General features: G+C 41.4%; 1 protein-coding gene across 8 annotated transcripts in view; it reads left to right on the top strand.

The window, feature by feature from the left end:
• The window catches only part of FAT3 (FAT atypical cadherin 3), a 631203-nt gene that overhangs the window by 575674 nt on the left and 35963 nt on the right, over positions 1–19566 (top strand). For all 8 annotated transcript variants that reach the window (XM_089512860.1, XM_089512858.1, XM_089512859.1 and 5 more), the window contains 3 exons: positions 2806–2940; positions 6002–6159; positions 18825–19293. In XM_089512860.1, coding sequence (XP_089368986.1) covers positions 2806–2940; positions 6002–6159; positions 18825–19293 — 762 coding nt within the window. The remainder of the gene's footprint in view (positions 1–2805; positions 2941–6001; positions 6160–18824; positions 19294–19566) is intronic.

The following is a 19566-nucleotide window of genomic DNA, read 5'->3' as shown; positions in this document are numbered from 1 at the left end:
GAACATCTCTCTAGGAATCTCCAGGTCCTCCAGTGCAACTCTGTTGTCAACATCTGTCAGAAGATGATCATAGAATCATGCCGGAGGACCTACAAATGCCTAGAGAAGTCTTTTCTCTAGGAAATTCTAGGTTCTCCAACACAAATCTATGGCCAACTTTTGGCAAAGTTGCTCTGGAGGATCTAGAGATTCCTAGAGAGAACATATTAATCAAAGCTGCAAATAAAGCTGCAAAAGTCAAAGCCACAAATGTGGAGGGCCAACTGTACAGAGTTCTGGGGTGCTTGGGGAGATTTGGTGGGGTATTTTATATATTATCACATATTGAGGGGGGGATTCTGCATTGCTTGGGGGCAAAAATTGCCACAAAATCACACTGAATATTTTTTAAAATAAATTGGGAGTTGAGGTGCCATGGGCAACTGGTGGAGGGCACTGGGAGCCACAAAAGTGGGATTTGCAGTCTGTGGGTGTCTGGCAGGGTGCACTGTGTCTCCTCCTGCCCTAGATAGAAGTAATTTTGAAGGATATGTATGTGGTTTTTGGCAGCAAACACATCTCTCTTCTTCAAAAATGGAGGGATTTACCTAGAAATAAGAAGATGGAAGAGGAAGAGTGCCTCAGAAGTGGGGCGAATGTAACCACATAGGCACTCACAATTTCTTAACCTTGGTTTAATTATTATTATTTATTTATTTATTTATTTATTTATTTATTCACGCCTCTCCTCAATGCTCGTGGCTGGGTACAGCATATTAAAATACAAACAATGAAAAAGAAAACACATAAAACCAACGGTTAAAATACAGTACTATAAAACCCTTGGAGTACACTTATATGGGTACCTTCTTTGAAAGATACAAATTAAAATATACGGATTACAGCGTTATGCATACCCTAGCCATTCGCTTCTTCATCATAAGAGTCAAACATTTATGGGCTACTCCAGGACAGACATTCAAATACTATGTATTAACATTTGCCCTTCATTTCAAATTTTCTTCAGAGGTCCTCCTTTAGGACTAATCAGCTTTTTGAGATAATAATAATAATAATTATTATTATTATTGGCGAACCAATCTGGGCGGTTGACAACAGCAAATATAACATTAGACAAATGGTCACAGTGGTGGGGAGAGAGCCTTTTTCACAGGTCTTCGAACTAACTTGCTAAAAGTAACCATGCTACTTGTCGCTTTTTCAAAAAAATAAGAAGGAACAATGTCGTCACATCTTGTCGTATAACAGTGTTATCAAGTAATGGATAAGTTTATTCATTGCTTTTGCTTTTTATTTTGGGAGTAGTGACCACTCTTTAGTCTTTTCAATTGACATTTCCAGTTTGAAATCAGTATTACTAATGAATGAGAACCAGTGTGGCATAGTGGTTTGACTGTTGGACTGCAACTCTGGATACCAGTGGTCAGTTCCCAGCTCGATCATGAAACCCACTGGGTGACTGTGGGCTAGACAAATATAGGTTTGCCACAGGGTTGCCATAAGTCAGAAATGACTTGAAGGGCATAACAACTTACTAATGAGTAATTAATTAAAAAAAAAAAACAGGAGAGAGCAATGATCTCTTTTTGAAACAACACAAATGTGTTACCTTAAACTGTAGCATTTCCTAGTTCATTTTTTTACAGTGGGGGCAACTTGTAATTGTCACTTGGGAGTTGAAACAATAAATAAATAAGCTCACCCACCCTCCAAACAACAAAAGATGATTTTGTCTTGTTTAAAGGCCACAAGCATTAAAAAAAACTTTATCTTTTTCCTCATCACTAGTGTAATGGAGACAGGATCCACAGAGTAGTTGCCAATGGACTTTTTGTTGACTATGGCTTCATCCACACTGCAGAAATAATCCAGTTTGACACACTGCAACTGCCATGGCTCGATCTATGGAATCCTGGGAATGGTAGTTTGTCATGGCACTCTGACAGAAAAGGCTAAATGTGTCACAAAACTATGGTTCCCAGAATTCCATAGCATTGAGCCATGGCAGTAAAAGTGGTGTCAGACTGGATTATTTCTGCAGTGCGGACACAGCCTAAGACATCATCTGCCACTTCCACAACCCAAATTCTTCTATTCCCTCTCAGTTGAGCTGATGTCCCCACAATAACTGAAGGTAAAATGGATTTTTCTAGTAACACAGTGGTGGGATACAAACCGCCATATAATACGTATTGTATACGTACTAGGGTTAGGAAGGGGCGGTGCTTCCGCACCCCCTAACCCTAGTACGTATACAATACGTACAAGATGGCAGCGCCCTTTCCACATGGGCGCCGCCATCTTTACGTACTGGACGCATAGCGTCCAGACATGTCGCGGCGCTAATGACGTCACGAATGTGCCCTTGGCGCTTCGCGACGTCATCAGTGCGCCGCGGAAAGAAGCTCCGAAATGGAGCCGCGCGGTTTGGCTGCTGCAGCTCCCGCACAGAGCAAATGGCACCGGCGGGGGAACGCCGCAAAGCGGCGGTTTGTATCCCGCCTATATTGTTATTAGCTATCCCTATTGTAACTTAAAGCATTTCAGAGTGTCTTGGACATCAGTAAACTATTAATTACAAAATACCTGCTCTTGGTGGAACTGAATACTAAAAAATTGGTGTTTGTTATGTTCCATATATCAACACAGCCACCTGCACTTTTGGACTTCCTTTAGGGAAAGGGAGGACAGTCATACTGAAACCTGCATTTCAAAATTTACCACTGCCCTACAGCTTGTAGGAAGATTTTACTGCATGCAACAAATAAATTGGAAATCTTTCTTTTTCTTCCACATGACCTACAGGAGGATTGTGTCCAGGTTCGAGTGATCCATGCACAGATAAACCCTGTCCAGGAGATATGCAATGCGTTGGCTACGAAATCAACCGAAGGCCTTTCATCTGCCAATGCCCTCCTGGGAAGCTTGGAGAGTGCTCAGGTATAAGTTTTGCTCTGTCACCATGACTATTTTGTTAAGGGGCCCTTTCTCACAATTATAGCTTTATGATTTTGTTTTAACTACCATAGCAGCATCCTTTGGAATTCTGCGATTTGCAGTGTAGAGAGAATTCTCTGGCTGACAATTCACAGCCAGAAAGCTCATGTGCTTCACCAGTCTACAAAGCCCTGGGTTCCATTGAATGCAGTAGGGATGGGGAGAAATGTTCAAAAAACTTCAAAAAACTGAAAAATTGAAAAATATGTTTCTCAAGTTCAGAGAAACCCTGATAAGAGGAATCCTGAACTGACAAGAATCTTTGCAATTTGAGGCTTCTGTGCAAAATTCACATTTCTTTATTTTGCACAGAAAACAGCATTTTTCTGTGCAGGAAACATCTTCTATATTTCTGTAGATAAATATTATTTCCTGGGGCATAGAAATGAAATGGAATGGAACGAAATAAATTACTCTGCATAGAATTTAAACATCAGTGATTTGCATAGTAAACAGCATTTTCTGTGCAGAAAACTATATTTCTATGCAGATATTATTTTCTGCATGAAAAATGCTGTTTTCTGTACAGAACAACCACAGGCACAGAATAAATCCTGAACTGCAAACTAGAACTATGGTTTTCAAAGACTTTCTCGTTGTTTCCTTTAGGAAGAAAATTAGGTGAGTTACAGACTGCAGAGAAGCGGCGGTCTGGCTCCGCCTCCGCTTGCAGCATCCGGGAACCGCAGCCTTTAAACGGCGCGGCTCCCGGACGCTGCAGAGAAAGAGCGCGGAAATCGCGCTCCTTCTCAGGCCCCGGAAGAGGCGCCGCAAGTGCCAAAGGGCGCACTCATGGCGTCACTTCCACCGCGCGATGTGCGGACGCAGAGTGTCCGCTACGTCAAAATGGCGGTGGCCGTGTGGAACGGCTGCCGCCATTTGTCACGGACTCTGTCCATGATAGGGTAAGGGGCATCTGGAAAAGACGCCCCTTTTTCAAAATGGGACGTCCTAAGGACGTCCTTTATGGTGGTCTGTAACCCGCCAATGGAAATAATTACTTCTCTATAATGAAGCCAGGGCAGCTAAAGTGGAATCATACTGCTATAACTGTGTATACTGAAAGGGCCCCTGGTTATCATAAAACTGTAGTACTTTTAGATCTCTGTTAGCTTCTTTTTTTCTAAAGTCTCCTAGGCCTAAGTGGATGCCTAATATCTGCTTTTCACAAGATGCCTAAAAGGAGTGGGAGACTCCAGCTGAACACTGAAATTTAGGAAGATACTTCTATGACTTTCCCATATAGCATTGTTGGGTCAAACAGAGAACAGTACAAACACTATTTATTTATTACATATCCCTTTTTTTTTCCATTTTCCAATCTAAAGTTAGTGTGGACAAGTCTCTTCTTCCCTGCACTGTCCTTACAACTACCCTGTGAGGTAGGTCAGGCTGAGAGTAAGTCATGAAAGTAAAGTTGCCCTGTGCGTTTCATTTCTCAGTGGGGACTAAAACCTGGATCTTCCAAGCCATACTCTAAACTACTGTATCATACTGGCATTCAGATTAGAACTAATTTAGTTATTTATGGGGCTAAACAGACAGGCAAAAAGAAGTGCTTTCAAGCTGACTTCAAGGTGTGGCGTTTAGATAATACATGCATTGAAGCCAGCAGGAAAGTGCCCTGTAGACACCTTATGGATATAAAAGCCATTTCAAAAAGAAGCAGCTTTTTTCCACTTCTTTCTGGCTTGAAGCCATATCATGTGGTCATGACATGAGCACTCCAGCTGCCTTGGGAGCCGGCGGTGCGGTTGATGGGGTTTAAATGTGGCTTCAGAAAAGGCAGCTTCAAGCCACTTTTTCCTGCCCATCTGTTTTGCCCCTATATCAGCCAGTAAAAAGACAAAAGAGAATACTTTAGCTAGCTTCAGAACTGGGCTGCAAAGTAAGAATTCCCTCAATTCCAGCATTGTATTTATTTTATTTCTAGTTTTGCAGAGAGTGAAACCGTGGTAACTCTTCACAGCACTCTGAGGGGCTGCCCACATGGGTCCAAAGTCCCATGCTCCCCCTGGTCTTGCGTTGTCCTTTTCAAAGGATGCAAGCCAGTACTCCTAGGTTGCAGTTGGGCAGACCGGACATTGTTTCGATGGTCTTGGTCCAATCCATTTGAAAGGAACCTTAGTGCAGGTCAAAATGACCCTGTTTGATGCTGAGTTTGTCCCCAAAATCGGTGGCAACATCCAGCAAACTGGATAGTTTTGTGCATCCCTTAGTTTCCTCTGCTGTCATCTCTACTGAGAAGAGCTGCATCACAGCATCTGGCGTGGAAAAGGGGCACCTAGCCAGGTAGGCAGGCACCCCATTTCCATGTCAGAGACCATGACAAGAGTCTTCTTACTGGAAGCTATCCTGATCTACTTGTTCAGCCCCTATATTTGCTGCGTTCACAGTGCTCCGATAATTTTGTCTGCCTCTTGTCTTTGGATGCCTAAACTCTATTCCTGAATGCTCAACTGAAGCATTAAATTATTGCAATGCTGGAAATTTGAGGACTGAAAGAAAATTTCAAGGGGGGGGGGCAAAAGTTTTTTGGGGGGACATTGCCTTCCTTTACCTCTGCTCCCCAGAATGACACCTCTGCTGCTGGTCTATATTTGGGTTGGTGGGCCACATATTGTATAGACACAGTCTCTTGTATGCAGAACTGATAACTAATGAATAAAAAAGTTTTTTGTTATCAGGTTTGCTTACTACAAGTAATTCAGTCTCATTTTATGCATAGTAATAATTGCTATCAAGGAAAAACATTGCTCCCCCCTCCCATTAGTGAATTAATTTCCCATAGGGTAAAGAGCACATACAACCAAGACAGGGTTTTAATAAGTTGACGATGTGCTTGGTTTTTTTAAAAGAGTCTTCTATATCATCCTTGTTAACCATTCATCTTCCTTAATTAACTTTTTTTTTTTTTTTTGGCAAGCAGCAGAATAATCTCCTGCCTTTTAGTTCAGAATGAAAAAATAAAAGCCTATGTCTGTTCTCCAAATGGTTATTTCAGGACACACTTCCCTTAGCTTTGCTGGGAATAGTTACATCAAATACCGGGTTTCTGAAAATAGCAAGAAGGAAGAATTCAAGCTGGCTCTGCGTCTGCGGACTCTGCAAAGCAATGGGATTATAATGTACACCAGAGCAAATCCCTGTATAATTCTGAAGGTAATTAAAATAAGTTATCTTTTCCCGCAGTTATTTTTCTTGATTATATGCTTCCCTCTCTTTGGGGTCTTGCTATCGGGAATGCTATTCCCATTTTAGCTGTGGATGCAGAAACGCCAGCATTCTTGGGTTTGTTGATTTTTTTTTTTTTTTAGGGTAATGAGGAAAGAAGCCGCAACTTCAGCAACAATGAAGAAACTGTCTCATTGTTCCTGATTGACATACTTTTGTTGAAATAAAAATAGCAATAGCAAAACTTAGCAAACTTTACTGTGTACTGCACAAGCAATACCAATAAAAAGGCTGCTGTAGGTGAGGGAGGTCTAATAACCTGCTGGATATAATTTAGTATTAGTTGGCATTCAGTATTGCAGGGACAGATTTGTAACCCAGAATTACAGATTCATGACTATTCTGCATTTAGTAAAGCCATGTAGTTTTAACGGTTTGTTGTTGTTAAGTCACTCCTGACTTGAAGCAACCCTCCAAGTCCCCCTGTGCTCCACTGTTCTGCTTATGTCCTGCAAATTAAAACCCTTGGCCTCCCTGATTGAGTCTATCCATCTGGCATGCGGTTTGCCTCTCTTTCTGCTACCTTCCAGTTTTTCTAGCATTATTGTCTTTTCTAGTGAGTCATGCCTTCTCATAATATGGCCAAGTATGACAGTCTCAGTTTCATCATCTTGGCTTCCACTACATAAATAGCACCCCAGCCCACTTTTAAGAGATGGCAACCAGATCAGATGAAGGAGGCTTGTTTGGCTTCCAATCAAGGCATAAGGAGGATGACATTTCCACCACCCTCTCCCACCAGCAAGTGAACTGCACCAATTAGAATCAGGACCCCTGTTACAATTCTTTTTTATCAAAAATGGAGGAGGATGGATACATCACCCTCCTTGTGGCCTGATCAGCAACGGAATGAACCTCTGTGGCCCAATCTGGCTGCTGACTCTTAAATTATTTCATCTGCATTATCGTATATACTGACATATTAATCAACCTCACATATAAATCGAGGGCAGATTTTAGAGCTAAAATTATGGACTTTGACCTGCGGATAAGGGTAAAACTTAGGGTAATGTAACAAAGGATGTAAAAGATGAAGCAATAGAGAACAATACCAAAAGAACGTACAAAATTCTGGCAAGCATGACTGTGCTTACCCTAAAGATTTGATGGATGAAGAGGTAACTACAGTAAATGGCAGCTGTTTGATGTTTAGGGGAAGTGACCAGCCACAGGCAGGGTAAGAAAATATACATGTGTCAAAAAGATGTGAAGGCAAGTGTTAATGTCTTCCTTAACCATCCTCTTCTCTGAGTAGAGTAGTTAAAGGCGAGAGCTTAGTCCATCCTGGAAGGACCTAAAAGAAGCACTCCTCTGCTCCTCTGCCAAAGAGCCACCACTGCTGCTATTTGCCCAGGCAGACATTCAAAAAGGCCAGAGGGAGGACCATGGCAGAGAGAGTAGAGGGAGTCAGTGCTTTTTTAGGTTGTCCCAGAATGTAGTAACCTCTTGCCTTTTGCCACTGTACTTAGAGAAGAGGATGATTCCTTTTAGGTAATTAAAGTACAGTACTTACATTAATCCATGGACATGTCAATCCAAATTTGAGGGGGTTGATTTTTTTGACTAAAATTTCTAGACTTATGCATGATCTCTTTTTTATTTTTCATCTGCTCAGTTTTGAACAATTCAGGACTCATGGTAACATTTTAATACAAGTTGTTAAAACCATTTACTAAAATGCACCAGATTAAGAAATACTACGTAGTGAAAGAAATCGTGGACATCTTTTGGCTGTTGGAAGTTTGTTCCTGTTTACAATCCTGGTTGTATCGACTCTGGATGAGACTTACAACAGACTTAGACATTCTTCAGAACACATAGGACAGTCCCACCTGGCAGATCACTAATTCACAAGCTCCATGGTGTCAAGACATTTCCTGCATATGGTTTCGTTCAGTTCAGTTTGCTTTAACCATAGGTCATTAAAAAGCAACATTCAATAAAAAGCAAAGCCAAAACAATAACAGCAGCAGAAAGCATACTCTTGATACCAGCTCCATTGCTCCAGGCATTTTTTTCTTGTTGCCTGACTCACTTCTGCTATCAGGGCCAAGAAAAAGAGAAATGTGCCTGGAGCAACATATTGAGGGTGGAATTTTCAATACCCCCAATCCATTACTCTGTATGAGACCTTTGCCCCTCCATTTTAATGCTCACGGCCAAAACTGGTTGTAATGACAACAGGTCTTTTTGCTTAAATATATGGAACTATCCCAGTCCCCCCAAAAAAGAACTGAGGTCTGATATTAAGAGTAGTGTGGATGCTAGGGCACTGACTGTAATGCAAGGTGGGCAACTTGGGCAAAGCAGGGGCCAATTTCTTCCCCAAAGCCCCCCCATGGGTTGCACCCCTTCACACATGCACACATAGAAAGCCCATATACCTCTATTTTCCTCTGTATTCCTTCTCAAAGTAGCCACTAAAAATGACATTGCATCCCTTCCTGTCAATCATTTTTAGAAGGGCTATAGAGACAAATGGAGGTATTTCAGGGAAGTGGGTGACTGTATGGTTGGGTGAGGATATTTTATGTGTTCTCACACATAAGGGGAGATATGTTCTGCACAATTTTTCAAGCAAAAATTCCTGGTTTTCTGAGATTCGTGTCAGAAAAATTCAAGGATCATGCCAAAAATGTGCTGAGCACACCAAACAGGAAGGGCAGCCAAAACCCCAGAAGACAGAATCAGGATTCAGGGTGACCATCACAACCTGGAGAACTGTGCTTAGTACTAACTAAATATATTTCAGCAAGGACAAATGTAAGGTACTACATTTAGGCAGGAAAAACCAAATACTCAGGTAAAGCATATGTGACACCTGTCTTGACAACAATGCATTTTTAAAAATATTAAAATTAAAAATATGTGGTAGAAGATTTTAAATTTTAGACTAAACCTGAGAGTTGACTCACCATCCCACTGACATGGAAGTCACTTGCAGAAAGTGCTAGTAGATGAGGAGGCTGTGAAGCAGTAGAAGGATATGTGTATTAGAAAGCAATGGAGTGAGCTGAGGTGGTGAGACACAGCACTCTGAAATACTTTTGAGTAAAGTAAGCTCAGAAAACCACCAAATGCATTTCAAGAGGAATTCCAAAGCTCCCAGAGATAGAGACAAAACAAAACAAAAGCAGAAGCTTCTTCATGACAGAAGACAACTTTATGAAGTAGAAGTCTTTCATGGCCGGCATCCATAGTTTTTTGTGGATTTCTCGGGATATGGGGCCGTGCTCTAGAAGAGTTTATTCCTGCCATTTCACCAGCAGCTGTGGCTGGCATCTTCAAAGAATGCTGAAATGGAAGAGAATGGGATATGTATACTCTTGGTTGAGAGAAGGTGATTTGCATGTTAATCTGCAAATCACCTCATCTCAAGGGAAGCCATAAACACCTGGACAATATCAACAGGAAGTTTACTTTAAGAGTTTCTTCTTTTCTGTTGAAATTGTAACTTTAAGAGTTTACTTTAAGAGTTCCTTAGTTTGTGTTGAAATTATCCAGGTGTTTATGAATTTCTATGGCTTCCCTGTGCATTCTGACCTGAGAGTTGCTGGTTTAAATTAAACAAAATTTGACTACCAGTCCTGAAAAGCACCAAAATCAAGACCCAGCAAATGAAAACCACCCAGCAGACGATCATTAAGTAAATGGACACTCTGTAGGCCTTGCTTTCAACAACAGGACAATACACTGATTAACATGCAAATCACCTCCTCTCAACCAACAGTATATATACCCCCACTCTCTTCCATTCCAGCAGTCTGAAGATGGCAGCCACAGCTCCTGGTGAAACATCAGGAATAATCTCTTCTAGAACATGCCCTCATAGCCTGAAAAATCCACAAAAAACTATGGAAGTCAACTTTCTTGAAATTGGGGGACAAGTTTCAGCATAGTACTCGCTGGGAGAATTCTTCCTAAGGAAAGTGGCAAGGAGCTTGTCTACACAATTAAAATACTCCTCATTTGAATTGAAGAGGCTGCAATCTAGCTACATGTAATTTGGAGGAATTTGGGCCTTTTGCGGGGGGGGGGGACACTATAAACTCTACTGAAAAAGGATTCATCGTTTTTACTGGGATATCTGCAAGGATGTGTGGCCATCAGTCTGTTTCGCATTGATTCACATGGCAGCTCATTTTCAGGAGGGAGCATTAATAGATGTGAATTTGCACAGGAAAGTGAAGACAATTAAATGTCAGGGCAAATGTGTGAAAATCATCAGCAATGTGCATAATGCACTTATGTGTAAACTAACCCTGCATGAGAACTGGAGACTTCTGGGATTCTTCAATTGCAGATCTGTCTTTATCACCAGAGGTAGCCGTTGGCTCCTTTGTCGGTATGGCGGTGGTTTCAGTCCAGACTTTAAAGAACATATCCAGAGTAGTTCAACAGCCTGGAAAGTTCTTTACAGTACGAACAAAACCCTGGAATAGATTCACTGCCTCACTGATATAGAAGCTACCTGCCTCTCCTGCTTGGAAATGTTTAATCTTCATCCTCCTGTATAGGGCCAACAAAGCCTGAGGTGACAGGAATGAGTTAAAATTTCATTGGTATTCTATCTTTGTCATTGGTGGTTCTTGGCAATGTATATCTATTCTCATGAAGTACAATTCAATTCAAGCTAGAGGGTCGAGAGTCAAATGTTAAGCTAGTCATATGTTAAGCCACTTCCATTGCCTAAACAGCAAGAACCCTTGGCTGTGATCCCAGCTATGCCAGGAGCTGGAGGAAGTAATATTTTAATTAAATCTTCCATTTCGCTCAGCTGAATCTGGAATGTAATCTTAATAACTAGATATTCCCTTAGATACATCCATATAGGGTGGGCACCATTTTATATTCCTGGACTATGGCTCCAGATGGGCGTTGCAAGTCTAGGGAGGTCCCAAAAGAACTATTTGATAGTTTTATTGCCAGTTTTGATATGCAGATATGGATAACATCCAAGCACCTTAGCTAGGCTAATATTCCAAAGTGATATATGATGCCCATTCATCTCATTTTGCTTATTTGCTGAAGCCCTCAAAGCATAGCAATTTATATCACCATTTAGCGCTTCTATCCTTCCCTCCTGCCTAGAAATTTTAATGAGATTATATGTGGACACACCTTTATGTTTATGTACAATTTGTTTGCATCTTGCTGTTTTGTTTTTGCTGCATATGTCAGCCCTGATAAGCTAGCTTTCTCAAACCCTCTGCTCCTCCTCTGAAATTCCACAGCACCTGATAGACAGAACCACAATGCCTCTCATACTTGAGAGAATATATAAATCGTTCATGACCTGTAGCTGTCCAAATGTCTCCAGTCTCCTATAAAGCTGTCCATATTGACATTCAGTACATTTTATGGTAGCCAATTCTGTTGTTAAGTTGGGCTCTGTATGAAGAGGTAGTGTACTTCTTTTCATTTGTCCTGAATCAACCAATATTCAGCTTCAGTGGATTACCCCATGTCTAGTGTTGTGTATGTGAGAGAAAGAATTCTCCTTTTCTGCTTGCTTTATGCTATGTATAAGTTATATACATCCATTTCCTTACATTTTTTTCTAAGCTACAGTGCCCCCCCCACACACACACACTTATTTTGGCAGAATTCCACAAGGTTCTGACCTGGAGCCATGTTGTCCAATATCTTTTTAAATGACCTGGTTAAACAGAAAAAAGGGCATGCAACATAAAATGTGCAACATAGGGCCTGTACAGACAGGCCAAGATAAAGCTGCTTCAGGGTCACTTTGGAGGTATGCACTTTAAATGACACATGCATCTTAAGAGTCCAGAAGCTGCACCAAAGCTGTGCTCCAGTCCTTAGAACTGGAGCGTGGCTTTGGCGTGGCTTCCAGCCTCTTAGGACACATGCATCATTTAAACAGCATACCTCCAAAGTGACCCAAAGCAGCTTTGTTTTGGCCTGTCTGTATGGGCTCATAGCCTCCAACGATACATGTGCAACATAGATTCCAACCATACATGCAGAAAGAAATCCCAGAGGTCCAAGTGGGGTTCAGGAAAGGAAGAGGGACTATGGACCAAATTGCAAACATATGGTGGCTAATGGGGCGCACCAGGGAATTGCAAAAGAAAACCAGCACATGCTTTATAGACTACAGCAAAGATTTAGACTGCACAGAGCATAAAAAACTGTGGAACACCCTTAAAGACGTGGGAGTGGCAAAAATATCTGATAGTCCTGATGAGGAATCAATAGGGTCAATAGGGTACTGTCAGAACACAGACAAACAGAGTGGTTCCCAGGATCATAGAATCATAGAGTTGGAAGAGACTGCACGGGCCATCCAGTCCAACCCCCTGCCATGCAGGAAATCCAATCGAAGCATCCCCAATAGATGGCCATCCAGCCTCTGCTTAAAGACCTCCAAGGAAGGAGACTCTACTACACTCCGAGGGAGTGTGTTCCACTGTCGAACAGCCCTTACTGTCAGGAAGTTCTTGCTAATGTTGAGGTGGAATCTCAAAATTGCATTGGCCTTTTTAGCTACCGCATTGCACTGTTGACTCATGTTCAACCTGTGGTCCACTTGGACTCCCAGATCCCTTTCACACGTAGTTTCATTCAGCCAGGTGTCCTCCATCCTATATCTGTGCATTTCATTTTTCTGACCTAAGTGCAATACCTTACATTTCTCTGTGTTGAATTTCATTTTGTTAGCTTTGGCCCAGCTTTCTAATCTATTCAGGTCATTTTGAATATTGATCCTGTCCTCTGGGGTATTAGCTATTCCTCCTAATTTGGTGTCATCTGCAAATTTGATAAGTATGCTCCCAATTCTGTCATCCAGGCCATTGATAAAGATGTTGAATAGCACTGGGCCCAGGACAGAGCCCTGTGGGACCCCACTGGTCACTTCTCTCCAGGATGAAAAAGAGCCATTGTTGAGCACCCTTTGGGTTCGGCCGGTCAACCAATTACAAATCCATGTAACAGTTACTTTGTCTAGCCCACATTTTACAAGCTTGTTTGCAAGAATGTCATGGGAAACCTTGTCAAAGGGCTAACTGAAATCAAGATATACTATTTCCACAGCATTCTCTTCATCTACCAAGCTGGTAATTTTATCAAAGAAAGAGCTCAGATTTGTCTGGCATGACTTGTTTCTCTGAAACCCATGTTGACTTTTTGTGGTTATGGAATTGCCTTCTAGATGTTCACAGACTCTCTTTTTAATGATCTGCTCCAGAATCTTTCCTGGTATTGATGTCAGACTAACCAGACGATAATTGTTGGGATCCTCTTTTTTCCCCTTTCTGAAGATGGGGACAATGTTTGCCCTCCTCCAGTCTGCTGGGATTTCTCCTGTTTTCCAGGAGTTTTCAAATATGATTGCCAATGGCTCCGATATCACATTTGCCAGTTCTTTTAGTACCATTGGATGTAGTTCATCTGGTCCTGGAGACTTAAATTCATTTAGATTAACAAGGTATTCCTGTACTATCTCTTCACTTATTCTGTGCTGAAATTCCCCTATTCTGTCCTCTGCTCCATTATCCTCAGGTTGAGCACTCTCTTCCTTTTCTGAGAAGACTGAGGCAAAGAAGGTGTTGAGTAATTCTGCCTTTTCTCTGTCCTCTGTTAACATTTTGCCATCTTCTCCACGCAATGGCCCTGCTATTTCCTTCCTCTTCCTTTTGCTGTGGACATATTAAAAAAAAAATCTCTTTTTATTCTTTTTAACCCCTCTAGCAAGCCTGAGCTCATGCTGTGCTTTAGCTTTTCTGACTTTACCCCTACACATGCCTGCTATTTCTTTACATTCCTTTTTTGTGATTTCCCCTATTTCCATTTCTTATACATGTTCCGTTTCAAACTTAGCTCGGTTGAAAGTTCCTTAGCCATCCATCCTGGTTTCTTGAGACACCTCCTATTTTTCTTTCTCACTGGAACTGTTTGAGATTGTGCCTTCAGTATCTCTCTTTTGAGAAACTCCCATCCGTCCTGAACTCCCTTCCCTTTTAGTTTTTCTGACCACAGGATCACCCTCAATACTTCTCTAAGTTTACTGAAATCTGCATCCTTTCAGCCTAACTATTCAATGTACAGTATATGTAGACCATATTGTAAGAAAAGCAGGCTTTGACACAGAAAAAGGAGGAGTGCTAATCCAAACCATTGCAGCACACTGGCTCTTGATGATATGATAGTTGTCTTTGAACATCAAAGAGTTGTCATTTGAAAGATGAAATGAGTTTGTTTCCTGGATTCAATGTATAAAAAAGAAGACAAAATATTAGTGAGACCTTCCTGATTGTAAGAACTGTTGGACAGTGTAATAGATTGCTATGGAAGATGATGGAACTGCCCTCTGGAGGTTTTTAAAAGAGGTTTTTAAAAGAGGTTGGATGGGTTTCTGTTCAGTATTTAACTGTGGGTACATCAGGTGTGGATTCCTACACAGGCACAAGATTAGACAAGATGGGCTTTGGTATCCTTTCCAACTCCTGAATCTATGAGTTTTCGTTATTGCTCTTTTCTGTACCTTTCCCATCTTTACAATATCCTTGGTTAAGTATAATGATCAGTATTTCAAGAGTAGTTACAGCATTGGTATACACAAGAGCAGTGTGATATTGACAAAATATTTATTTATTTATTTATTTATTTATCTATTTATTTATTTATCTATTTATTTTAAGAATCCTTTCTAATCATGTCCAGCATGGAATTTGACTTTTTGTTATAGCAGCTGCACTCTAGGTCAACATTTTAATCAAGTTCTCTGCCACAACCCCAACATCTCTTTCTTGGTCACTCACTGGCAGCTCAGATTCCATCAGTCTGGGATTTTCTGCCCCAGTGTGAATCATTTCACACTTGCCACTTATACCAAATTTCCTTTGCAATTTTAAAACCAGTTGCCCCAGTTTGGAGAAATACCTTTAATGTTCTTCAACACAAAATCAGCTTAAATAATTTTGCACCAGCAGTAAATCTGGGCTCTGCGTTGCTTAGTTTTCTTATCCCCCCCCCCCCAAACACTCAAAATAAAAGTTTCATACAGCCAGGCCATGTCAAAATTGGTCATGTACAAACTGTTATTTGACAGGAAGAAATTTAGGAGATTTGCAAGTGAACCCTCACTGGCAAATGGAGCGGGGACTGAATTGCATTGGCTCTGAAGTGATAAGAGCAGATCTGGGGGACATAACTCAACTTGGTTGCAAGCCAATCCATGGTTTGCCCATCATTGGTTAATAATTCATTTTATGTTGTTTTCAAAATACTTGCATCTTGCTGTTGTCCTATATAGCATAGCAATATTACAATCCGCTCAAGCTGTGCTGTGTAATGCAGTGTTGTAAGCTACATAATATAATAGTGAATGGAAAATATATTCATTAGCAGTATTAAGCTTTCAACTGTAAGGTTTTACAAGGATTCCTTTATTTGGTTATGTTAAGTCAGAAGAAAAAAAAGAAGAGAATAAAGGCCATTAAGATAAAAGGAAGACAAGATGACATGAGGAAGTATAATTTCTATTTTAACAGTACAGTCTGCCGTGTTATTTCAGATATATATGTGGCAGAAAACATACATTTGTAAATTCATCTTCGACATTTCATTTAGGTAGACTGAAAAGTGTATTATGAGTGCAGTGATGTGTATATGATGCAACATTCAAGGCAGAATATATTTTCTGGAAGTTGCATGGTTAGAACAAATGGGGTGGGGGTGCAAAAATAAATAAATCCTGACCACAGGAACAACCTCTACTATATTTCATAATTTTACTGTTTTAAGTTTTGCATTTATATACTAATTCAGTGCAAAACCCCATCCCCTAAATTTGGGAAATCCCTGTCAGAGAAACATTCATTATTCTACCTCTTTGTATGTATCTGTATTGTGTATATTATGTGTATTTTTTTGAAAACCTTGGAAGTGGATTGCAAGATTCTTTTAAAACAAATTCCTCATTACTTTGATAACTCCCATCTTGCCACACTTCATGCAGGGGGGCATGGTAATTTTATATCCTTTCCTGAGCATTCCTATATTTGTCAAATCCTTTCATGCCGGCATGATTTAGAGTACAGAACCCACCTCATAAACCTGAGTGTCCAGGGCAGATCACTGTAAGGAAGGATCTAATTAGGGAAATTTTTAATTAGCTCAAATTGCTGAGAGGGGGCCCTTACAAATACCCCACGAAACCGCTTCCCGAATTGTATATGAAGGGACTGAAGTATCCTTAAGAAATAGTACAGAAATGGGTTTCTTCAATTAAAGTCTCATTTTTATTAAAAGGGAAAAATCACACAGCGACAAAGACATATACACACTCATACAAGGCTCGGGAAATCAAGAGTGGAAATAGGGAATAGTTCAAGGCAGTACTAGGGCTATACTTACTCCAGTAGGCTTCTTCAGGAATCTGTTGCAGTGGGATGTGGATGGGACTCAGTCATGGGAGTGAATGACTGGGCCAGGAGCCAGATCAGAGTTCAGAAGTTTCCCCTGGCAATATATACTGGCCCAGGAACCAGATCAGAGTTCAGGAGGACAGAGTTTCCCCCCAAAATCCAGAATGGCCCACTGTGAAGAGGTTTCAGAGGGTTCTTATAGGCAAAATCTAGCCTCTGGCAAGGTGCTTAATTGCTTGGCTGAAGCCTGGACAAAGGTGTTTGATTGCTTGGGTGATGTAAACATAGGCTTTGCATTGTCTTGTTGAGGCAAAGTGGTCTGACAACAATCGGGGGAGATGGTAGATGAGTTAAGTTAATCACCGGCTCATCACGTGTGAGACCTAAAACAAAGATTTTACTCTTGGAGGTGATGGTTTTCCCATTTAGCAACTCCCAAACTTCCTGTGGGGAATTTCCAAAGGTGTTGTTTTCCAGGGGTCTTATGAGGATGACTCACCTGCCTACCTGACCCACTGCTTGGAGAATTGTGGCTGCAAGCCTGCTAGGGTCAGTTTTTGGTCATGAATAGGGTTGCCATAATTCTCTACTAACAACCAGGACAAAATATAGGACAAAATTGAGACCAAAATATAGGACAATTGTAGGATAAAATTTAGCCCAAAATGTAGGACATTTAAGAAAAATGGAGGGCCTTAAATGTCCTACATTTTGGGCTAAATTTTATCCTACAATTGTCCTATATTTTGGTTTCAATTTTGTCCTACATTTTGTCCCGGTTTTTAGTAGAGAATTATGGCAACCCTAGCTCACACACCAAAATTTAATAAATCCTGGAACCAAACTCCAGTCAATACCAAGGGCCCACTGTATATGGTGGTCTGTATTCAGCTTGGTTCACAGACCAGGAAGTGTTTTGAAAACTATATGCCAGGGCAATAGTTAGAGGTGAATTTGCCATTTGTTACATTTCCTGAACTGTTTTTATACACTGGATGTTATTTGTCACATGACTGATATGATAATTCTGAGCTACAAGAAGTTAGCAATATATACCAGTCTTTACCAGATAGATGTGTCCATAGTTGATTGACTGGGTACCAGTTTTACCCTACAGAAGACACAGGGCCAGCCCTATCTTGAGGCAGAGTGTGGCAACCAGCTTGGAGCCTATTCATACTACACAATTTGTGTGCTATTATTTCACTTTAAATGCTTGGTTCCATCCTATGGAACCTTGCATTTTGTAGTTAGGTGAGCATTGCTGCTCTCTAGGCTGAGAATTCTAAATATCCCTCCCTAAACTACAAATCCCAGGATTCCATGGTATAACAGCTAAAGTGAAATGTAACACTATAATTATGAAATGCAAATGGGTGCTTGGGCTAGATACTCTAAGTATCATAAATGGGAGGCAAATACTTAGTCGTTTTGTTTGCTTTTATTGGACGTTGGAGACTAATGGAGAAAAGCAAGGAACTATGACGCGAGACACACTGCCCAAAGCAGCATGCCAGCACCGAAACTAGGGTTGCAGAGCACGCAGCAACTTCACACTTTGGAACTCTAGTCCGTATGGGCGGTGTCATCATGGCGGAGTCCTCTCCACATGGGCGCCGCCATGATGACATGGATGCTGCACAGCATCTGCACGTAGCTGCGCATTGTGTACATCATGAGTGCGCAAATGGCGCTCATGACATATGCAATGCACCACACAAAAAGAACCCGGAAGAACCAGGCTCTTTTTACTGCAGAAAGACACTGCGCAGTTTGGCGGCTGTGGCGTGCTTCCACAGTTAAAACGGGCGAGTGCAGAGCACCATTTCAGGGCAGTCTGTACTGCCCTTATGAAGCACACAGGGGCACACAAGTCATGTTATGGAGTCATTTGCTGAAAATAAATTGGCATAGAACACAAATTCATAGGTGGCTGGTACTATCTTAAAAGGTATATGTGAACACCCATCGAACAGTGTAAGGCACTACGTTAATGCTGTGAAGTCATTCCACTTGGCCATAATGATTTCAGTTAAACATAACTGCTATAATCAGTCACCACAGCTCATATCTGCATGCACATGTAGACACACTGGCTGTGTTGTGTTGCAGCTTTCCTGCAAAGCACCAGTACAGACACAAGAGTGTACAGTGCTGCTGTAAGTTTTAACTACATGACAGTTTGCTTTCTCTTTGCAGATTGTAGATGGCAAACTGTGGTTCCAGTTAGACTGCGGAGTTGGCCCAGGCATTCTGGGAATTTCTGGCAGGGCTGTGAATGATGGGAGCTGGCACTCAGTCTTCCTTGAGCTGAATCGGAACTTCACTAGCCTGTCACTCGACGACAGCTACGTGGAACGACGCAAAGCCCCACTGTATTTCCAGACGCTGAACACGGAGAGCTCCGTTTACTTTGGAGCCCAGGTGCAGGTGGATAATGTCCGAAGCCTGTCGGACAAGAGGACCACGCAGGTGTTGAGTGGGTTTCAGGGCTGCTTGGATTCTGTCATCCTGAACAACAATGAGCTGCCGCTCCAGAACAAGCGCAGCAGCTTTGCTGAAGTGGTTGGCCTGACTGAACTGAAGCTTGGCTGCGTGTTGTATCCTGATGCCTGTGAGAGGAGCCCTTGCCAGAACGGAGGGACTTGTACCAGCGTGCCATCTGGTGGTGAATATCTTACACTGAATTTTCCATTGAGGGGAGGGAGGAGCTTCCTTTTGCCTTTGGTTTCTCATGATGTTCTTAATTTCTTACCCACTCTCCCCATGGGTTAAAAATTCCCTTTGTGTATTGACACAACTACAAACTGAATATTCTATCCCATTAGAAATTTAGCCTTGTTATATAGGGTCAACTTATAATTATAGGACCAACTTACATTTATAACAATCATTCTTTTGGTAAGTTCCAGGTAAGGTATGAACTCACAATCACCAAATT

Source organism: Sceloporus occidentalis, unplaced genomic scaffold (genome assembly GCF_023333645.1).
Source record: "Sceloporus occidentalis isolate IW3139 unplaced genomic scaffold, rSceOcc1.0.p SCAF_2, whole genome shotgun sequence".
Taxonomy (NCBI): Eukaryota; Metazoa; Chordata; class Lepidosauria; order Squamata; family Phrynosomatidae; genus Sceloporus; species Sceloporus occidentalis.
Note: the sequence above shows the minus strand (reverse complement) of the source record. Positions and strands in the feature narration are given on the sequence as shown.